Source organism: Agelaius tricolor, unplaced genomic scaffold (assembly GCF_023055355.1).
Source record: "Agelaius tricolor isolate 1412-34295 unplaced genomic scaffold, bAgeTri1.0.p SCAF_4, whole genome shotgun sequence".
Taxonomy (NCBI): Eukaryota; Metazoa; Chordata; class Aves; order Passeriformes; family Icteridae; genus Agelaius; species Agelaius tricolor.
In genome coordinates, this window is record NW_027269264.1 from 49,210,929 (window position 1) to 49,229,500 (window position 18,572).

The following is an 18,572-nucleotide window of genomic DNA, read 5'->3' on the forward strand; positions in this document are numbered from 1 at the left end:
ATGAAGATGCTACATCAAAATTTTACCTTAATATACAGTTTGTCAGCATATACAGCAATTAGTAGTCAGAACAGTAACTCACTGCACAAGTTAGTGCAGTGAGGATCACAAGACTGGAAGGGTCCAACTCTAATGCTGCTTCTCCCAACACCCGGACCACTTACACCATTTAAATCATTCCTACTTTCCACCCAACACTTTAATTAATGGCATGTGTATGCCTTCTGTATCTTAGGTCAACACTATTCGCCCTCTCCATGTTTTTCCTCACTCCATGTTTAATTTCCTGATGTTTTTAATGAACACAAGTAACAGATCCCATCAGCTTCTGTTTACAAGCATGGTGCAGTGATACAAGGACTGCCCAACATCTCTCCTTTCAGCAAGTTTCACATTTCTCAGCAATGCTTGCCATTTGCCTCTAAGTGCACAGTTTTTGTACAAAACTTCAACTCATTTTCATTCTCACTCTTGTCAGGGGTCACTGAGTCCTTCCTGCATTATATTTATTTGCTCCAAAATGTACTATATAATTAGGACTTCTCTTAAGAACGGCTTTGACACACACATTTGTATTCTTTATTGCCATGACACAAGTGGAAGACATCTATCTGCTTCTCCCACTAGTCTTAGCAACATTACTAGCTTCTGCTACAGTCAACTCCTTATACTATTTACACATCTTTTGCCAATTCAGATTTTCTTTAAAAAGAAGTCTGCTATAGGATTTGTGAGATATTACAGAAGTACAAATAGATGCATGCTTTCATGTAGTAACAAGAAGCTAGCCCAGAAAAATCTTCCTCTTGCAAACCCGTGTCACATTTCATATGATACCCTTCCACATCGTTTCCACCTGTCTAAAAAAAATTTATTATTCTCTCCTAACAGTTTACTTTAAACTTTCCATGTTGCTACAGTCCCATCTGCTTTTGAAGTCAAGATCCATATTTACCCACATTTATCACTCATCTCCTTTATCTTCCCGCCTATTCACAGAAACCACATCTATTCCTCTCCAGTTAGGTGATGTCACTGCTTGTTTGCAGCCATAGTTAAACTTCTGCTGGCAGAATTCAGATTTAAAGCGTTTCATGTTTCAGCACTCTGGGATACAGACCACCAAGATTCAAATGCAGGATATTAAAATTTTTTCTCCCATGCTTGTGCATCATTTTCAGTTTCACAAGAAACAATTCCTCTAGTCCAGGGACCATACCCAAACCATCTTTACACTTCCCTGTCCCCATGCACAGAAGTCTGATTCCTTCCCCTGTGGAGGCTGGTTGTTTCCCCTTTTCATGTGACCAAAGTGCCTTCTGTTACCTGTTTTATTGCCACTTGCAAGATGCCACCTTGTCTCTTGAGGTGGAAGCCCCTGCCTTAGCCTTGGACTTTCTGATCCTCAACATACACCTTCCTCTATGAACTGTTTTTTTGCCCACACCTCTCACAGGTTCTCTGTTTGCTCAGCATATCCTGACGTAATGAACAGGTGAATCATCAGCTCTGGGGTAATTTCCTAGGTAGAGCCTTTTCTGTTATTTGAGATGCTAATATTTACCCCTGTATCTTCCCTGAATTTCCTGCCCTCCTCTGTATCCAGCCTCTTCACCAAAAAGCTTCTTCAGCTTCCCTGGAGGCTTGACAATTGCTAACCTACATATTCATCTGTTTACCTTAACTTAGCTTCAGCTGTGATCATTCAAACCAAGTTCACTTCCATGTCCAATTTCTCTGAAGCATCTTCTGTGCCTCTCAAAGTCACATCTACAGTTCACTCCACCAGTTTTATGGCTGCAGTCACTGTCTGATGGTAAAACTGTCAGCTAACACAGCTCCCTGTACCCCAGGAAGGACCAACAGCATATATTCTCTGGTGTGGAGAGTCAGTCTTCCACAGTGAGAACACCCAAAAATACTTTGCTTTAACCATGTTACGAGATTTTTACCCACATTTAAATCCTGGACTACGTGCAGTAGATCTCTTGTGCTATCACAGCAAAATCTCTTATCAGCTCTTCCCAAAGCAATTTCAGCCCAGCTGGTTCTCTTTTATCCACACTAATGCTGCTTTACAATTTTGCATCACCAAACCACAGTGGAATTTTCCCAGTCACCTCTATTGCTCTCTTTCTAGAGTAGGAAAGCCCTTCCAACACCTCTGTTCCTCTCATAACCCCCACTCCTCATGACTCCTTCTAACCTTTTGGGGCTAGTTCTGAGTCCTAAACTAACAGCCCCCTTCCCACCACTTTAGCCACAAGCTTCCCATCCTGCTTTATAACACCTAGAGGTGTTTGCACCCTCTAGGAAAACTAAGTCAACACTATCAATTCAAATGTTTTACTTATATTATTTACTTCATAAAACCGTAGCAATTATCAGGGATCCAGTAACCCCAACTTCATCTGCAGCACTAGCTATTCCATGACATTCTGTGACGAAAAAGAAATATACAATGCAGGCCCCCAGGAAGAGTGCACAGGGTTAACTCATATATATTCAAACTTCTGTCGCGTGCTACTCTCCTCCAATACAGCCTGAGCACATTTCTACATCTTTGACTAAAGTGTCAGGTTTATACAGATCAGTAACTTCAAACTCAAGTTTACAACAGAAGTAAAAGGTCTGTCGCTAGAGCTCTGGTAAACCACACTCCTCCCACCAAGCAAAAGGGTAACAACACAATGATTTAACACTGAGATCTATTAGGGCATGGCATGTCTTGATCTCTTTTTAACCACTGAAAAATATGTCAACACCTGTCATTACAGTCAGATTATATTACTCATAATATAACATCCACTTGCCTCTAGTCAAGTAACAGACATTACCAAACTCCGTTTTTTCCAATCCTTAAGTACTGGAAGGGCAAGGAATACAACTTTCATAATAGCTTCTCCAACCTAAGGAAAGGCACACCAGATTCTGCTGTTCTGATGCTGAAGCTAGTAAACCACTTCAGCATAAGAAGCAGAAATTCGTCACATATCAACATAAAGCTACCAAGACCCATAAAAAATCCTTCATCAATTTTAGTTCAGAATCTGATCTTTTTCTGTTAAGAGTCTAAGTTGTTACATTTTAAAAATACTATGTATTACAGAGGGTCATACTAGATGATTACAAGAAGCCATTCTGGCCTTATAACTATGGAGTTTTTAAGCAGTTAATCTCCTCCAAAAATCTCCTACTAAAATGAGCATACACAGACTCCACTTACTCAATTTGACAGGTCAAAATCTAATAAAATTCTGCACATGCAGCAAGTTATACCAGGTGGGAAAGGCTGAAATAAAACTACTGTTTCATGTCCATTTTTCCCTTCCTACCAATCCATATCCACGTTGCATGCCAAATTCAAGTCACACACTACAAGTTTAGATCAGGTTCAGATCAGAAACTCAAAATTGGGGGATGTCTGAACCACAAAATATTGAGAGTTTCATTTAAAACCATTACTTTATTAATCTATGAAATGGCATTATGATTTTGGTAAGGTCAGAAATCCCAAATCCAAAACCAAAGGCTATCTCAGCTTTCTAGTAATTTATGACCTCCCCAACTCTCAAAGCCAAGCCCCATGCACAAAGAGGCCAAACAATCTCCTGAAGAATACCACTGATTGCCTTAAAAGAAATCTTACAATGAAGAATAACACATGAAATTTGGAAGGGGAACAATTTTCTACAAAGCGTGTAATAGTTTTACTGAGCAGCCAAATTCCTTCCTCACACAAAGCTGACAAACTGCCTTAGCACCCATGTCTCTGGTACTCCTGGCCCTATAGGAAGAAATAATTACTGAAGATTTGCACAACAAGGATTTGTAGCTGTCCACTGTGTAATTGCAGCTATAACACTCCACAAGGACTTTGTTTGCAAAAGACTGAGGTTGTTGGAACAGAAGAGTATGTGGTAACTACAAGCAAATAACCACAGGTACCGAAAATCTGAAGTCCCTGGACATTTTCTGAAAACCTGTTCTGAAGTTTACACAAGTCTTTTAGGAAGGAAAATGTATCTAATAGGTTTCTATCTAGAAATTCAGTATTTACATATTCATCAGCTTTATGTTGACTATCATATGTGACGAATTTCTGGTTTTTATGCTGAAGTGGTTTACTAACTTTAGCATTAGAACAGCCGAAGTTGGTGTGCCTTTCCTTAGACTGGAGACGCTATTACTGAACTAGCCCCTTGTACTCCTAGCCCTTCCAGTACTTAGGGATTGGGAAAAATGGAGTTTGGTAATGACGCTGGATAAAAGCTCTACATATCCTATATGTTCCAGGTGATGTAGTTCCTTCACAGTTCCCTTTGCCTTATCCAAGCACGCCTGAATCCTTGGCACATGGACTGCAGCATTGTGCTGCCACAACAGCTCAGAAAAGTGAAGGCTTTCATGGGCCGCCACATTTAGCTCCAGATCCAAAATCCTTTCAGCAGATGCCAACAAAGACAACAGCAGGTTGGTTATATGGTGCAGATTTTGCCTGAACAGAGCAGCAACCCAAAAGTGAACAGACAAAGCATGTTGGGGTTTTTTTTAAATGATGTTTTTTAAGCTGAGTATTACTACATTGGCCTGAGCAGAGAAAATAGAAGTGTTCCAATACTTAGAATCATAATTCTGCAGTTATTTTATACCTAATAATTAGGTCTCTATGGTGGAAATGTTGGAGTCTGTTTAGCAGAGCATTTAGGTTGTAAAGATTTAAGCGAGTTAAGTCACAAGAGCTTTAAGTAATAAGGTTAAAACCAGTATTCCTTAAAGGGACACGGTCAAGGCTTGAAGCCAAATTTCTTTTCAAACTCGCCAACAGATTTAGGCTAGAGATTATCCTGAACAAGACACCTCCTCTTATCCTTCATCAGACAAGACATCCCAGTCCAATTCACTTTCCATTTATACAGTATGTTCAACTCCAAGGAAGAGCATCAAGAAACTGAGGTCAGCACAAAGCTGTTGAAACGACACATTTTCTTTCTGTTTTTTAATGCTCCAACTCCCCAGACGCAGGCAATCCAAAAGGGAACAAAATCAGGATTTTTAATTCCTTTAACATAGTTCCTACCCCTACATGCATCCTGCCCAGGAATTTTAAGATTTTTTACAAATTTAAGTGTGACCAGAAAAATTAAATCCTGCAAACTAAGCAGGCAACATTTACTCATACCTGACACTTTCTCAATTTTCTCTCACCACAGGGTTTCCATGAGCTGAACCTCTCTCAGCAAATGATTCCATGCTGAGTGCATGGACCCACCTCCCACACAGGTCTGTCCAAAGCCCATCCCAGCTCATCTGACAAAAGGATGAACATGCACTCGAGAGCAATATGGCTGAGAAAGCATAAACTAAGTCACAGCCATTAGTTGGCAGCATTCCCTTTCATTTTTAGGATGCCCACATGTAGCTACCAGAGAGGCAGCATTCCTGCCAGTGCTGTGCTCCGATTCCTTGCCACTTTCCACAACAGCAGGACATGAATCCAAGCCATAATATGGTGCTTAGTAAGTTCAACCAGCATCAGTCAAAAAAATTCCTCAGCTGAGGACTTATCATCTAACTCGATCCTCTAGCCACAGCTGGTCTCTTGCACCCCATGCTACACAAGGAGGGAAAGGCTGCTAAGATCTGTAGCTACTCAAAATTTTGGGGTTTTTAAGTGTAATTATTCAATTATTCAAAGTTCATAATGGGGAAAATAACTTAAAAGGACAGTAAGAAATCTATTTTGAAAGCCTGGTGAAGGAGTTAGATGTCACTAATGTGTTAGAGATGTGTTAGATGTTTACGATGCACCAAGTAAATCACATTTGCATCTTTTAATGAAACTATCAACCAGAGATTTCTCAGGGTTTTTTTTTTTAATCTGCATTAGACTTGAAGCTTTCTTCTCAGCTGAAACAGACATATAGATGCGCATAATGTATTTCATAATGTATTTAGCTGAAATCTGCTCATCACAGAAGACAGCAGTACTCATATAAAGACAGTTAAACAGAGAAATGCTGAAGAGCTCATATGCCTGCCAGTACTACTTCAGTTCTTTCAAAACTTGCAAATAGCATTCCAACTCAACAACTGTTAAACAGGCAGAACAACTGTTTTGGATCACCACTCTCCTTTTCTTCTACAAAGCAATTATTTAATAGTTACCTGCAGTGGCTGTGATCAAATCAAACAGAACAAGGGCTGTCCAAAAACAATCCCTAGCAATACATGAGGGACATTTCAGAGGGAGTTAATTTCATAATGTTGAGACTAATTACTACCAATTGACTAAGAAGAAAAAATATGAACCAAAACCATCATAATCAGATTCAGGAATCATTTATTAGGTGTTTTCCAGGGGACCAAAAAGCCACTACTCCTCAAGCAAGAAGGACAGCTGAATTCCACTCCGCCTCAAAGAGCTATAAAGCCATGGTAAAATACAAGAAAGAAACTGTATTGACACAGGTTGTGTGGCCCAAGATGTAGGAAGTTAAATGCATGGAAAAGCAAGAGACTTAACAAAAAATCTGAATAGAGACAAAACACCAACAAGGTATTGCCCTCCCAACTCATCAGCTGATTTAACTGCTGATGGTGAAAAAGCATTAAGCATCCCGCAAACATCTGCCACATGCTCAGGAAGAAGCAAGCACTTGTGAGATCAGGTACTTTCCAGCCCATGGCAAATGAAAATAATGTTAAATATTCGGTGCGCAAGTAATAAAAATCAGAAGGTCTAAGACACTGCAACTTGCATGTAACTGAACTAGTCTGTAGCCCAGTGACCTTTGTTTTAAATGCATCCAGAAAGATTAGAAAAGAGGCTCCAAGAAGAACAGAGTATGACACCCAAGGTGACACACAGAACACACCTGTAGGAGGTCAGGTACCTACAGATCACTGAGCACTCCAGACAAACGTCTGAAATGTCTAAGGAGTTAAAGTTCTGGTAAAAAAAAAGATGCCTACTATTCAGCACCAGCTTGGAAAGACTGATCCAAACTGTACACACATGGAATTTTCTGAGACACACAACTCAGGGTAGAACAGTGTCTCAATAAAGTGAAAAATGACTTAGTATGGGTGAGTATCCAGTGAAACAGTAATAGAGAGTCACTTGAGAGGCTGGCCATGATCAGTGGTGTTTCCCATCCCAAAGCCTGCCATATTTCATTCTTTCTCAACTGGGTATTTGCCACTTACACAAAACCAAGCATGACACAGATGCCAGTCAAAAGGCAAATAATAAAAGCAGAATTATGCACAGCAGCTTAGTCAGGTATAAGGAGAGCCTAAGAGAAAAGAAAATCCATCTGAAATATTTCTAAATGCAAAGAGAGCTGATCCAAATGCTAGGATACACCTATGGAACAGGAATCTGTGTCACAGAAAGCATCTGCCAAATTTTACAGGTGACAGTTTACAAGCAAAACAACACTTCAGCAAAGCTCTTGGTAAACATGGCTAAAGCAGGCACAGATAAGCACACACCAACAATACAAGTAAAGCAGATTTTAGTTCTCTGACAATGATTAGATCAATAAAACAATACTAAATGCAATTTTACTACTAAACAAACTTTTCAAGTACCGTCAAAAGTAAAGGCAGCAGAGAAAAGCAAATCCAAGTGCTAAAGAGAAACTTTAAACTCCTGACTCCAGAAGTCATTCTATCAAACAAGAGGCAAGAACACCAAGCTGCTTACATACACTTCCACACCAAGTAAATGCGAGGCATTAACCAGTAAGCTCTAACGTAAGAAAGAGGCAGAGTTAGTGAAGACTGTACGCACTTTCACAGCAGCTCCAAATCTGTTTGCAAGACCACACAGGGAATTATCAGAACAAAAAAGCAACAGAGAAAGAGTTATTAGACACATCTCTCCAGTTCAAGATCTCTTGGAAGAGCAGCAAGAACAGCTTTTATGGAGTGATTAAAGTATTTTTCAAAACACCCAGTAAAATTTGACCACAAGGCACAAAAAAATATCCAGGAAGAAATTTCAAAGGAAATATATAGGAAAATGATTTGCCATCAGACATATGCATTTCACATGCATTCAAGTCAAGTATTTGAAATAAGGTCCTGGATTAAAAAAGCAGTTTAATTTGCTTGGACTTTCATTGCTGCCGTGTAAGCGGCAACTAGATTTTGGACGGTTAAGAGTTTAAAATTAGGTTCTTTCAGCATTTAGATTAAACGCAGCACTTTATTGCATATTAAAAGAGTATGCTAATAACAACTTTAACAAGTTAGGCCTGTCAGATCCCACACTGAAGAGACAGCTCAGAGTACACCATGAGAGCAAGGGGGAAGCAGACACTTTTCCAATTCAGGAAGAACCTCTGTACCTTCCCTTCATCCCACTGAGAAATATATGGAGATTTCAAATAGTTCATAGTCCCCTGAATACCTAAAAAGTAGATTCCACACTGTTTGCACTAACAGTGCCCAAAGCTGAAAGGGTGAGGATTTTAAACAGGAAATCAGATGATCACCCGTGCATCAAAAGCCAGACGTGGTTTGCAGGTTTTACTGAGCAACAGAAAAAGCTAGAAATCTTAAAAAGTTCTCTCCAATTACACCTTTATAAACCTAAAACTTAACTCTCAACACAAAATGTTCTTTCAATAGAGAACACTTCTTTCTTAGCCTTATTACCCAAATTTCTAATGCACTTTATTGTGCTCCAGCATTACCAACACTGGTAACTTCCTGACTAAGGACAACTTGTGAAATGGAGCTCATAATAGTCACACAGCAAATTCTAAATGAATCATTATGTTATTTTAATATCCTAGTGTTATAACCTTGCATTTCTGCTACTACTTTTAATGTTCAATTCTTCATCATTTTGACCTACAAAAAGGTGGATATGGTTTTTTTTTTCAATTCTACAACCATTTCAGAATAGTCGTAACAGCAAGCCAGAGGCACTGCATTCAGTCTTTTAGAGAATACTGAGGTAAGCTGAGGCCATTACACTAAGGTAGGGGGAAAATCCTTTAAACAGAAGTTCCTGGCACTTGGCCACTTGTAGGTATAGGTATCTCTCAGTATACCACAAGATTGAACATGTTTTCATTTCTTTTATCATCAACATCCATTTCCATTCTCCTTCTTTGTTTACTTCACTTGGAAGTCAACACAGTTCAATTCAGTACTGGAACACAAATTTTTCTGGCCATGCAGGGATGGACAGTTAATTCTCGGAGTGGTATTCCAACACTCCAGCTGTTTTGACAAAAATGTCACAAGCTCTTCTAATTCCTCAGCGCAGCCACAAGATAACCATTAGGCAAACAAAAAAATATCATTCCTAACCTCCAGACAATGTCACTTCACAGAGCAGTCAACTTGAAATTCTAGAGTGCAAGAGCTCACCCAAGTCATTCTTTCACGTAACTCTGGCAGCCAAATCTCACACAGATATCAGACCCCAAGATAAAGGCACATAACACAAAAGCATCATGACCTTATGGGACTAAGTCAAGTACTGTGCACAGGGATGAGGGAAGAACCCCACTGCCAACATCCTTGGCATTATAATTATCAGGTGGGCCAGGTAGGTCAAACACTTCGGAATACAGTGACAGCGAAGATATAGCATAAGCTGCTATGAAGCAGAGAGGAGAAAAACTAGAAGAGAACCATCAGTCTTGAGATAGCAAGGGCTGGGGACAAAGAAAGATGCAATAACAGTGAGCAGGTGAAAGGGCATGAACTATATGTCAGGATCATGATAAACAGAGCCAGTGACCAAGTGATCCAGCCTCAGCAGGGTCCACTTTGCTATGACCCCTGCAAGCTGTGCTGAGACAGCAGTTATTCCCATCACCAACTCGGGAGACAGGAAAGATCAGGAAAATAAATTTTATCTAATTTAGATGTGGGGTAAAATCAACAGTTACAAGAGAAAGCCAAGAAAGTTAAAAATGCAAGACTGATGCGAAAAACTAGACTGCTTCCCTGGGATTAGTTTTATTTAATATGTACTATTTTCACAAATACAACACTAAATGCAAACTAATAAAGCAAACTATGCCAAGAGAAGATTATCAGACATAATCCGGACACAGCTGCTCTGAACAGGAGTGTATGCAACCTCTCTTGCACTTAAGCAGTGGAATCAAAATATGAAGAAGTCTCCTAAAAGCCTCAATCATGTAATATTCAGGATTTCTTTTCTCCTTCACTTCACTTACACACACTGCATATTTTCCTACTTCAAAAGAATCCCTTAATTTGCTCCTACAACAGCCCATTACCACTGGCTTATTTCACACATCCCCTGAACTGTTGCAGACAAGCCCAGACTCACAATTCCTCTGAGCTTAGATTTTCTGTCAGGTGTTTCCTATTTCTATGGCAGATACAGCTCAATGATTCTGGAAAAAAACAGAACAAAGCAAACAAAATGCACCAAAGAAATAAACAAAAAATGCCACATAACAAAACAACAACAAATAAAACAAACAACAAATCAAAACAAACAACGGGGAAAAAGAAAAAAAAAAACAAAAAACACACACACAAAAAATTCTTTGTTCTCCAAGAAAGTAAGAGAAATGTAACACTTGACATCAAGAAGATATATATGCTAGCTGGTCTTTCAGGAACAAAGGCAGCACCCAGACATGTTTGGTCACAAACACTGAGCACTGTTTTAGATTAGCGATTCATTAAAATACTATTAATGCACACAATTCAAGGGGGGTGGAAAATAAATCAATAAATTAAAACACTGTCCTTCTCACTGGCAGGCTTCTTGTGACGCTGACACTTATGGCTTTTTCCACATTTTCCTTTATATGGAAAACTGCAATCCAGATGCTATGAACAGTGTCCCAATCACCTACATTTATTCCATGGGGGTTTTTGTTGTCTTTCTTTGTTAGTCTCAGCTCTACACCATCCAACCCCACACTACTATGTAGTCTTTTATGTGTACCATTTTGAATAGAAAAAAAACAGCTTTTCCAACTTTCTTACTAACAGCTCACTGCTGTTTCAACAAGATTAGTTCATTTCGGTGGAAAGGTAAAAGAATCAAGAGAAATGCCATTTTGTTGGGCTTTTTTTTAAAAAGTAACAATTAATAAAGCCGCCTCCTCCTTGCCCCTGTTGTTTTATCTCAGCTCCTGGTATCTGTTTTGTTTTTCACACTGCTCTACCTCAACATACTTCCATATCATGTTAGATGGTTGCTCCTTGTGAGATCTCATCAGCTCATCCTTTCAGTCATGCCTATTTCAGAAAACATGTTTCTTGACGTTTAGTAAATTGACTACATTCTGCAATCTTACAATAAAGTTGTTCAGTATCATCTATTTAAACAAATTCTGGTGTCTTCTACTGTCTTCACACACCAGATGGAAATGGAAGATAAAATTTTCACAGTAATTCTTCACACAAAGTCACCAGCCACCTCAAATTTCTTCTTTAGCTCTTCACACAAACAAAGAATAAATGAAACACAAAAGCACACCATTCCAGGCTCCTGAAATGCTTTTGTCCTAAAAATTCTACAGATCAAGAATAAACACCTTGAAAACAGAAGACACTTTCAGCAGCTCAATCATTCAGTTCATGTTCTTTCACTATTTCTTGTGAACGGCATGTAAATACATTCTTAAGACAATCAGCTTCAAGTGCTATCAAACCCATGTTACTTTAAAGGACACTCTGAAAACATTTTGAGAACGAACCACCAACAAGAATTAAAAAACCCCTGTAATACACATAGGCATCCTTTGGCTAGTAAGACTCAGCTTCAATGAAGAGATTTTGGCAAAACCTTCAAAATAGGCTAGACAAGTCTGCACTTCACATTTTACACAGAAGTGTACAAAAAGCATATTTAAGATAAACTTTGCAGTTGTGCACCTCTCCTAAGCCCTTAAACAAAACATGTGTTTAATAAAAGGGCTGAAACTTAATTGAGAAACACTCCCCAAAAGCAGCGCTCTCCACAAAAGAGCACACCTCAAGATGCTCTGTTGGGCATCTTACACCATCACCGACACAGGGCTTTTGACTCAAAAGAGTGACGAACAGCTGGATAAGGAGCTGTTATCAATAAACCCGTGTGTGTAAAAGAAGAGCTGAACTGCCAGCAGTGCCAGTTTTTTTATCATTCCTGGCAAAGGAGCTGAGAACATTAAAACTACACTTTTAAGCCGCAGGGCACGGCTGCGCTCGGGGACGCCCGGTGACCGCGGCGTTCAGTGCAGGGAGACACGTCCCAGTAGCGTGAGCCCTGGCAGATGGTTTCCCCCACGGATTTATCATTATTTTTTAGCACAAGGCAGCAAGAAATGGGAAACAGCAGACAGCATTATAATCCACTGAGCAGAGAAAGTGCCGGCTTCCCGCAACCTGTTCAGCAAGGGGACGAGGCTCGATAGCAGGATGAGGAGGTAATTAGGAATGTATGCGAAATAACAATGCACGCTCTAAGGCGAGTGTACGGAGTGACAGCAGCCTGCTTCCTGCCCGCGCCGTTCACTGGGCGATTCAACTCGTGTCCGAGCCAACTCCCAAAGTCAGCCACGGCTCCTCCCGGGGCTCCGGACCTCCCCGGCCAGGACCGCCGCTCCTGGACCCGCACCTGCTCTCTCGCCATGAGGCACCTCCGGCCCAGGGGTGCAGGTGGCGGCCCGGGCCGCGGCGCCCGTGGCTCAGGGCGGGAGGCACCGGCACGCCCGTCCCCGCTCCAGGGAGGCTGAAACCCACTTCCCCCAGGACAAAGCCAAACCCTGCCCAGGCGTGTCCCCCTCTCCGCCGCCGCCGCCGCCACCGCCCCGCTCACCTCGCACGCAGAGCAGCGACATGGCGGCCCCGGCAGCCGCCCCCGTCTCTCCTCATGCCGCCCCGCGGACACCGGGCGGCGGCGGCGCCTCAGGCGGGGCGGGGCCGTCCCGCCGGGGCAGGGCCGAGTGACGACGGACGCGTCAGGGGGAGCCCGCGGCCGGCCGGCCGGGCTGCGCTGAGGCGCGGGGCTGTGTTGCTTAGGCTCTCTTCTTTTCACGCTTTTGTTTCGCTCCCGGAGGGTGAGGGAACTCGATGGAGGAGGAACGCCCTGGATGTGTCTTCACTGGAGTGCTTGGACAGGTTCTGGTGTGCTAGCAGAAGAATTATGGATTGTGTTGAGAGGGACCCTTAGGGATCATCAAGTCCAGCTCTTGGCCCTGCACAGCACAACCCAAAAATCCCACCATGTGCCTGAGAGCATTGTTCAAACGCGTTTTGAACTCTGTCAGACTTGGTGCTGTGACCACTTACCTGAAGAGCCTGTTCCAGTGCCCAACCACCCTCTGGGTGAAGAACTTTTTCCCAAAATCCAGCTAAAACCTCTCCTGACACAACTTCAGGCCATTCCCTCAGGTCTTGTCACTGGTCACTGGAGAAAACAGATCGGTGCCTGTCCTGCTTCCCCTCCTGAGGAAGAGGTAAACTGCTGTGAGGTCTCCCCTCAGTCTCCTCCAGAATAAATGGGCCAAGTGACCTCAGCCACTCCTCATATGGATGGCTTCCCCTCAAGGCCCTTCCCCATCTCCACTGTTGATGGAGGAGCTCAGCTGATGATGAAGAATTTCGACTGATGCACAGCAGCAGCTGTCTGTATCCCCCCTCACGTGGAAAAAGCCATAAGCCAACACTTAGGGAAAAGTGGGACAAGCAGATGTGATTACTGTGTACTAAAGCTCTGTCTCCGTACCCTTCCAGCTACAATGGCCAGCCAGCTCTGAGGGTTTCCAGAACCCTCCTGTTTGTGTGGCTGGTAATGCCCAGTCCAGCTCTCTGCCTATCTAGTCTATTTCAGACCCCTCCAAAAGTTTGCATCCCCATCTTCTGATTGAGCAGCTCACAGGTCAGCTGCCTGTTGCAGAAAGAACCTCCTGAGGTGGTTTCCCTTGAGTCCAGTTCAAGCAGTTTTCTCTGATTGCCTCTAATGCTTTTAGTGCTGCTTCATCCCAAACTATAAATAGCCACAACACTGCAGAATGTGCTTCTAGTTCCAAACAGAAGATCTAGCAAATAATTTCTGAAATTGAAACTCAACAGCAAAATGTCATATAATGGGATTGCTATTCAGTTAATATTTAGAACAACTCCAAAGTCTGCAGAAAGTGTGAAGGACAAGACTCCTGTTTCAAAAACCAACCATTCTTCCCAAGGTTCACACCTAGACAAGGGAGATGTAATTTCTGCACAGCAGATATTTCTGCCTTTATGTTTGCTGCCCAGAAGTGCATCAGTGAAGGGAATGTGTCAAAAACATACATATCTCTGAGATACCAAGAGGAACCACTTGTAAGGATAAACTATGATATTCCTGCAAACAATCAACCAGACTGTGTGCTAAGGGTGTTACCAAAGGCAGACTCAAGGGACTGGGAACACTTCCACTTAGCAGTGTGAATGGGAACTGTCAGTGCAGGGAGCTGCAAGTGCCAGCACTGAGGCAGCCAGGGAAGACATCTCCTCTTCTTGCCCCTGAAGTGGCTTTAGTGCTGCTGAAATGCTGCTAGACTCCTCAAAAGCTCTGCTTTGCTTCTCTGTGAGTTCATCCCATGCAGCAGCAGCAGCAGACTCTGCGTTGTGGCAGTACCTCATCCAAGGCTGCCCCACCTGTGAGCTGGGGCCTCTAACTTTCTAGTTAACTTGAAAACAAGTTAGTGTTTCACTCTGCAAAGTCCATTATTATTTACCTCCCATGTGTTGCAGGGTATAGTGCCCTGTCCCTGGCCTTTTCAGATCTCTACTGCTCCTTTGCATTTCTTCAGAGCCTCAGAGCTTTTCATTAGCAAAAGGGTGTGCTCAGGGGTCCATGAGCTGCCCTGGTGCCTTTCCTTTCCGGTCTTCTTTACAGCCTTGTTGCAAACAAAATCGTTTGAACTGTACATAAACTAATTTCTGCCACAACCACACAATCTCATCATGACTGTTTTCCTCCCTTTACTGGGCCCCATTGCTCTGACGGTCCTAATTTAAAAATTAAAACATTCGAGGCAATAATTGTCACAGACTGCGTCACACAGCACCTGGTACAGCAAGTCCCTATCTTGCCCACAGCTTGTAAACTCTACCAGAATAGGAAAATTATCTCATCAAGGGCAGATGATGTCATATGCATTTTAAAATCATAGTAATGCATTATTAGCAAGTGCGGCAGTAACAGCAGTAACAGTGAACACTGGGGTTATCACAGATGTTATGATTTCCCTGCAGTTTTGAGGTCTAATTAGACGTAAATGTTTTACCAGACTTTGTCTAATCAAAAGAAATAATTTCTACTTGTGTGTCTGTCCATCTCTCCTCTCCTTTCCATCTCAGATAGGCTGGAAGAAAGAGAAAGTCATTGCTGCAAAACTTCTGCATGGTAGAGTTACCTTCTTCTAAATAATGCTTGCTCTTTGAAATCAACTTCCTTAAGTTTTCCCAGCTGAAGTGACACTCCCCAGTGGATTTTGCTCCGTTATTGTTTTTAGTTCTTCCTCTGGACATTGTTGTCATAAATACAAAAAATAGCTTAGAGATAGAAAAGCTGCAGTAGAAAGAGGGGTAAAAAATCCCCAAGTTCTGTGCTGTTCTCAAGCTATTAAATATGGCTGATCTTTCCAAGTTTGTTTCTAAAAATCCACAAAAGGGAGTGCCAGGTTCACAAATGCTTAACTAGAAGCAAACCCCTAAAACCTGTTGCAGCAGACCAGATCTAAACTGTGCAGCTGACAGTGTGTTCTGGTAGCACAGGCAACACACTCCATCAACAGTGTATGTTTTTTTTTTTTAATTGGAGGCTTCTGCTGAATTAAAGAGAAAAAAGACAGTGCAGTGAGCACACTACAGTAACTTCCATACACACTGAGAATGTCTGCCTTCCTGAACAACAAAAGGTACTCTGCAAACACAAAACAAAGGCATTACTGTCAACTCCAAATTTGACACACCTGATTTTTTTACTCTCTGAAGAGCAAGAGTTAATTTTCTCTGTCTACTCAGACCCCAGCCATTGGTTCTCAGTTCACCTGCTGTTGAATAGGAAAGTAATAAATGGGTGACACTCCAGTCACTGCAGCTTACCACCTGTTTTATACCTGCCTATTTGCTCTACTTTCCCTGTTCAGAGAGCAATACTATAGTTATATTTGCAGTCTACATACACTGTGTTTGCTTCTTCTCTTCTTGTTCTGCATTTTTTTGAGTTTTGTATTTATTACTAGAGAATGGGTCAGGCTGAAAGTCAGTGTGTAGTAAACCCGCATGGGCTTTATTTTAAATGAAAGGGTTTAGATCTGTTAAACCATTTTTACTGTTATGCAACTGACAAAAAAAAAATCATCTCAGACCTGTTTTTTGGGGCTAAGCTCTAAAGATAAGGAAAAAAAGCTTTTAATTTACCCTATGACATTTGGCAGGAATTCAGTGCTGAATATAGAATAAGCAGTTGATTGATATTCTGATATTGGGAGGCAGCCCTCAGATTTATTTGACTGTAAAATAACAGGCTACTGAAATGGCTTTCACTGGTATTTGTGATCGATTTCTTTATTAATAAAATGTAATATTTGCACAACCGCTAGGGGACAAGATGATGTGGTGGTTTGCCTGTGTGCAATACACATTTGAATAACATCTTGAAATGCACCATTCTCTGGGATGGATTGCAGCCGATAGTCAGTGCACTAGCTAAAAAACACCATATGCATGCGCTGAAATGTACAGGGAAGCAGCCTGCCAATGGGTAGGATTTCTGCACCTGTTGCAAGGTGGACAGGGCATCAGCCCCCACCAAACAAGCAACCAAACTTTGGGATGCAGCTTGGAACATCCTCTTTTCAGTGTCCCAGTCTTGTCCTTTCCTAAAGATTGATGACATCTGGAAGTGACAGTGGTCTGGAAGTTTGAGGCATTAATCAGTGGCTTAATTTTAATTGCCTCTTGAAGTAGAGCCACTCCAACTGTCCTGTCCAACCCACCACTGTGCCACTGAAGTCCCTGTACTGAGCCTTCCCTTTTGGCATGCTCAGGAACTCTCTGCAGCCATTTAGCTTTTCTCAGTGCACAGTATGACCACTTGGGTAGGCTTCAGTATTTGTGCCTTAATTCTCCACCCACAAAATGGAGGTGAGGATAATTTTTAAGGAAGCAGGTATCAAAGGGTGTCCTGATTATAAATACATTAGGGGTGATGAGATGCATGGACACTGTCACTGCATAACCATTTAAAAAAGCACAAAGAGCCCTGCCAGCTTTTAGATTACAAATGCATATTCAAAAGGCTGGAGAAGCAAGAGGGGTCCTTTCATCTCAGGGCAAAAACCCTCTACATGAGAGCAGCTTCCATGGGAACTGATCTTTCAATTACAGCTGCTCTGCAGAAGAGTCTTTCAACTGCTCATGGCAGAGTTGATACAAATGAACCCATTTCTCATACAATTGTACCAAGCATCCCAGACATGGCATTTCTTGTTCATGTTGAGGCAGTTTTCCTTGAGCAATACACTAGGATTATACTGCAGACTACACCCAGAGCTACACACATGAAATATGGGTCTTTGTCCAAGCAGTAAGCAGCAGAGTGAAGCAGAGACCCCACCAGGGATAATTCCCTGGGATCTAACCAAGCATGCTAGGACTGATCCCTCACCTAGCCAGCATGCACAGTGCCACTATTGCTGCCTTCCCAAAAGCAGGTATCACAGAATCATGAAATCGATTAGGTTGGAAAAGACCTCTGAGATCATCAAGCCCAGCCTGTTGCCTAGCACCACTGTGTCAACCAGACCATGGCACAAAGGGCTATGTCCAGTCTTTCCTTAAACACCTCCAAGGACAGTGATTCCACCACCTCCCTGGGGAGTCCATTGCGGTGTTTAATCTCCTCTTCTGTGAAGGAATTCCTCCAAATGTCCAACCTAAACCTCTCCTCGCAGAGTTTGGGAATATGTCCTCTCATCCTGTCCCTGGTTGTAGGGAGAAGGGGCTGCCCCCCACTTGGCTACACCCTCCTTTCAGGTCCCTGTCAGAGCAATACCACTCTTATCAGAGATAAGCTCCCTGTGAGCCTCCTTTTCTCTAGGCTAAACACCCCCAGCTCCTTCATTCACTCCTCCTCAAACTCCAGACCCCTTCCCAGCTCCTGCTGGACCCACTCCAGCACCTCAATATTTCTCCTGAATTGAGGGGCCAGAACTGGACACAGGACAGAAGGTGTGGTCTCACCAGTACCAAATACAGAGGCACAATCACTTCCCTGATCCTGGTGGACACACTATTTCTGTTGAAGCATATCCACAAGCTGAAGGATGCTCAGGTGCCCTGAAAGCCTCTGCCTTAGGCTGAAAGGATCATTCTGATCAGCAAAAATACTGTACTTTGAGCAATATTTATTCTTGGCTGCATTTAGTTTAACTATGCTCTCCTCAACACACACATACTGTCTGGCAGTCTGATAGTGATATGGGACACAGGACTGAGAAGACCCCTGGGATCAGAACCCCTGTTCCCACAGTCACACTGCCCCTATTCCCCAGCTGTCTCTCATTTACAAATAGTTTGGG

General features: G+C 42.3%; 1 protein-coding gene across 5 annotated transcripts in view; it reads right to left on the minus strand.

Annotated features, from left to right (window-relative positions):
• Nucleotides 1-12,933, minus strand: part of UNC13B (unc-13 homolog B) — a 207,986-nt gene extending 195,053 nt beyond the window's left edge. For 3 of the 5 annotated variants that reach the window (XM_071425665.1, XM_071425662.1, XM_071425661.1), the window contains exon 1: nucleotides 12,818-12,932. In XM_071425665.1, the coding sequence (XP_071281766.1) occupies nucleotides 12,818-12,839 (22 nt within the window). In that variant the 5' untranslated portion in view covers nucleotides 12,840-12,932. Of the gene's footprint in view, nucleotides 1-12,817 lie in introns of all 5 variants that reach the window. The other 2 variants (XM_071425664.1, XM_071425663.1) reach the window with 1 other exon arrangement.
• Between the last annotated feature and the right edge of the window lie 5,639 nt (nucleotides 12,934-18,572).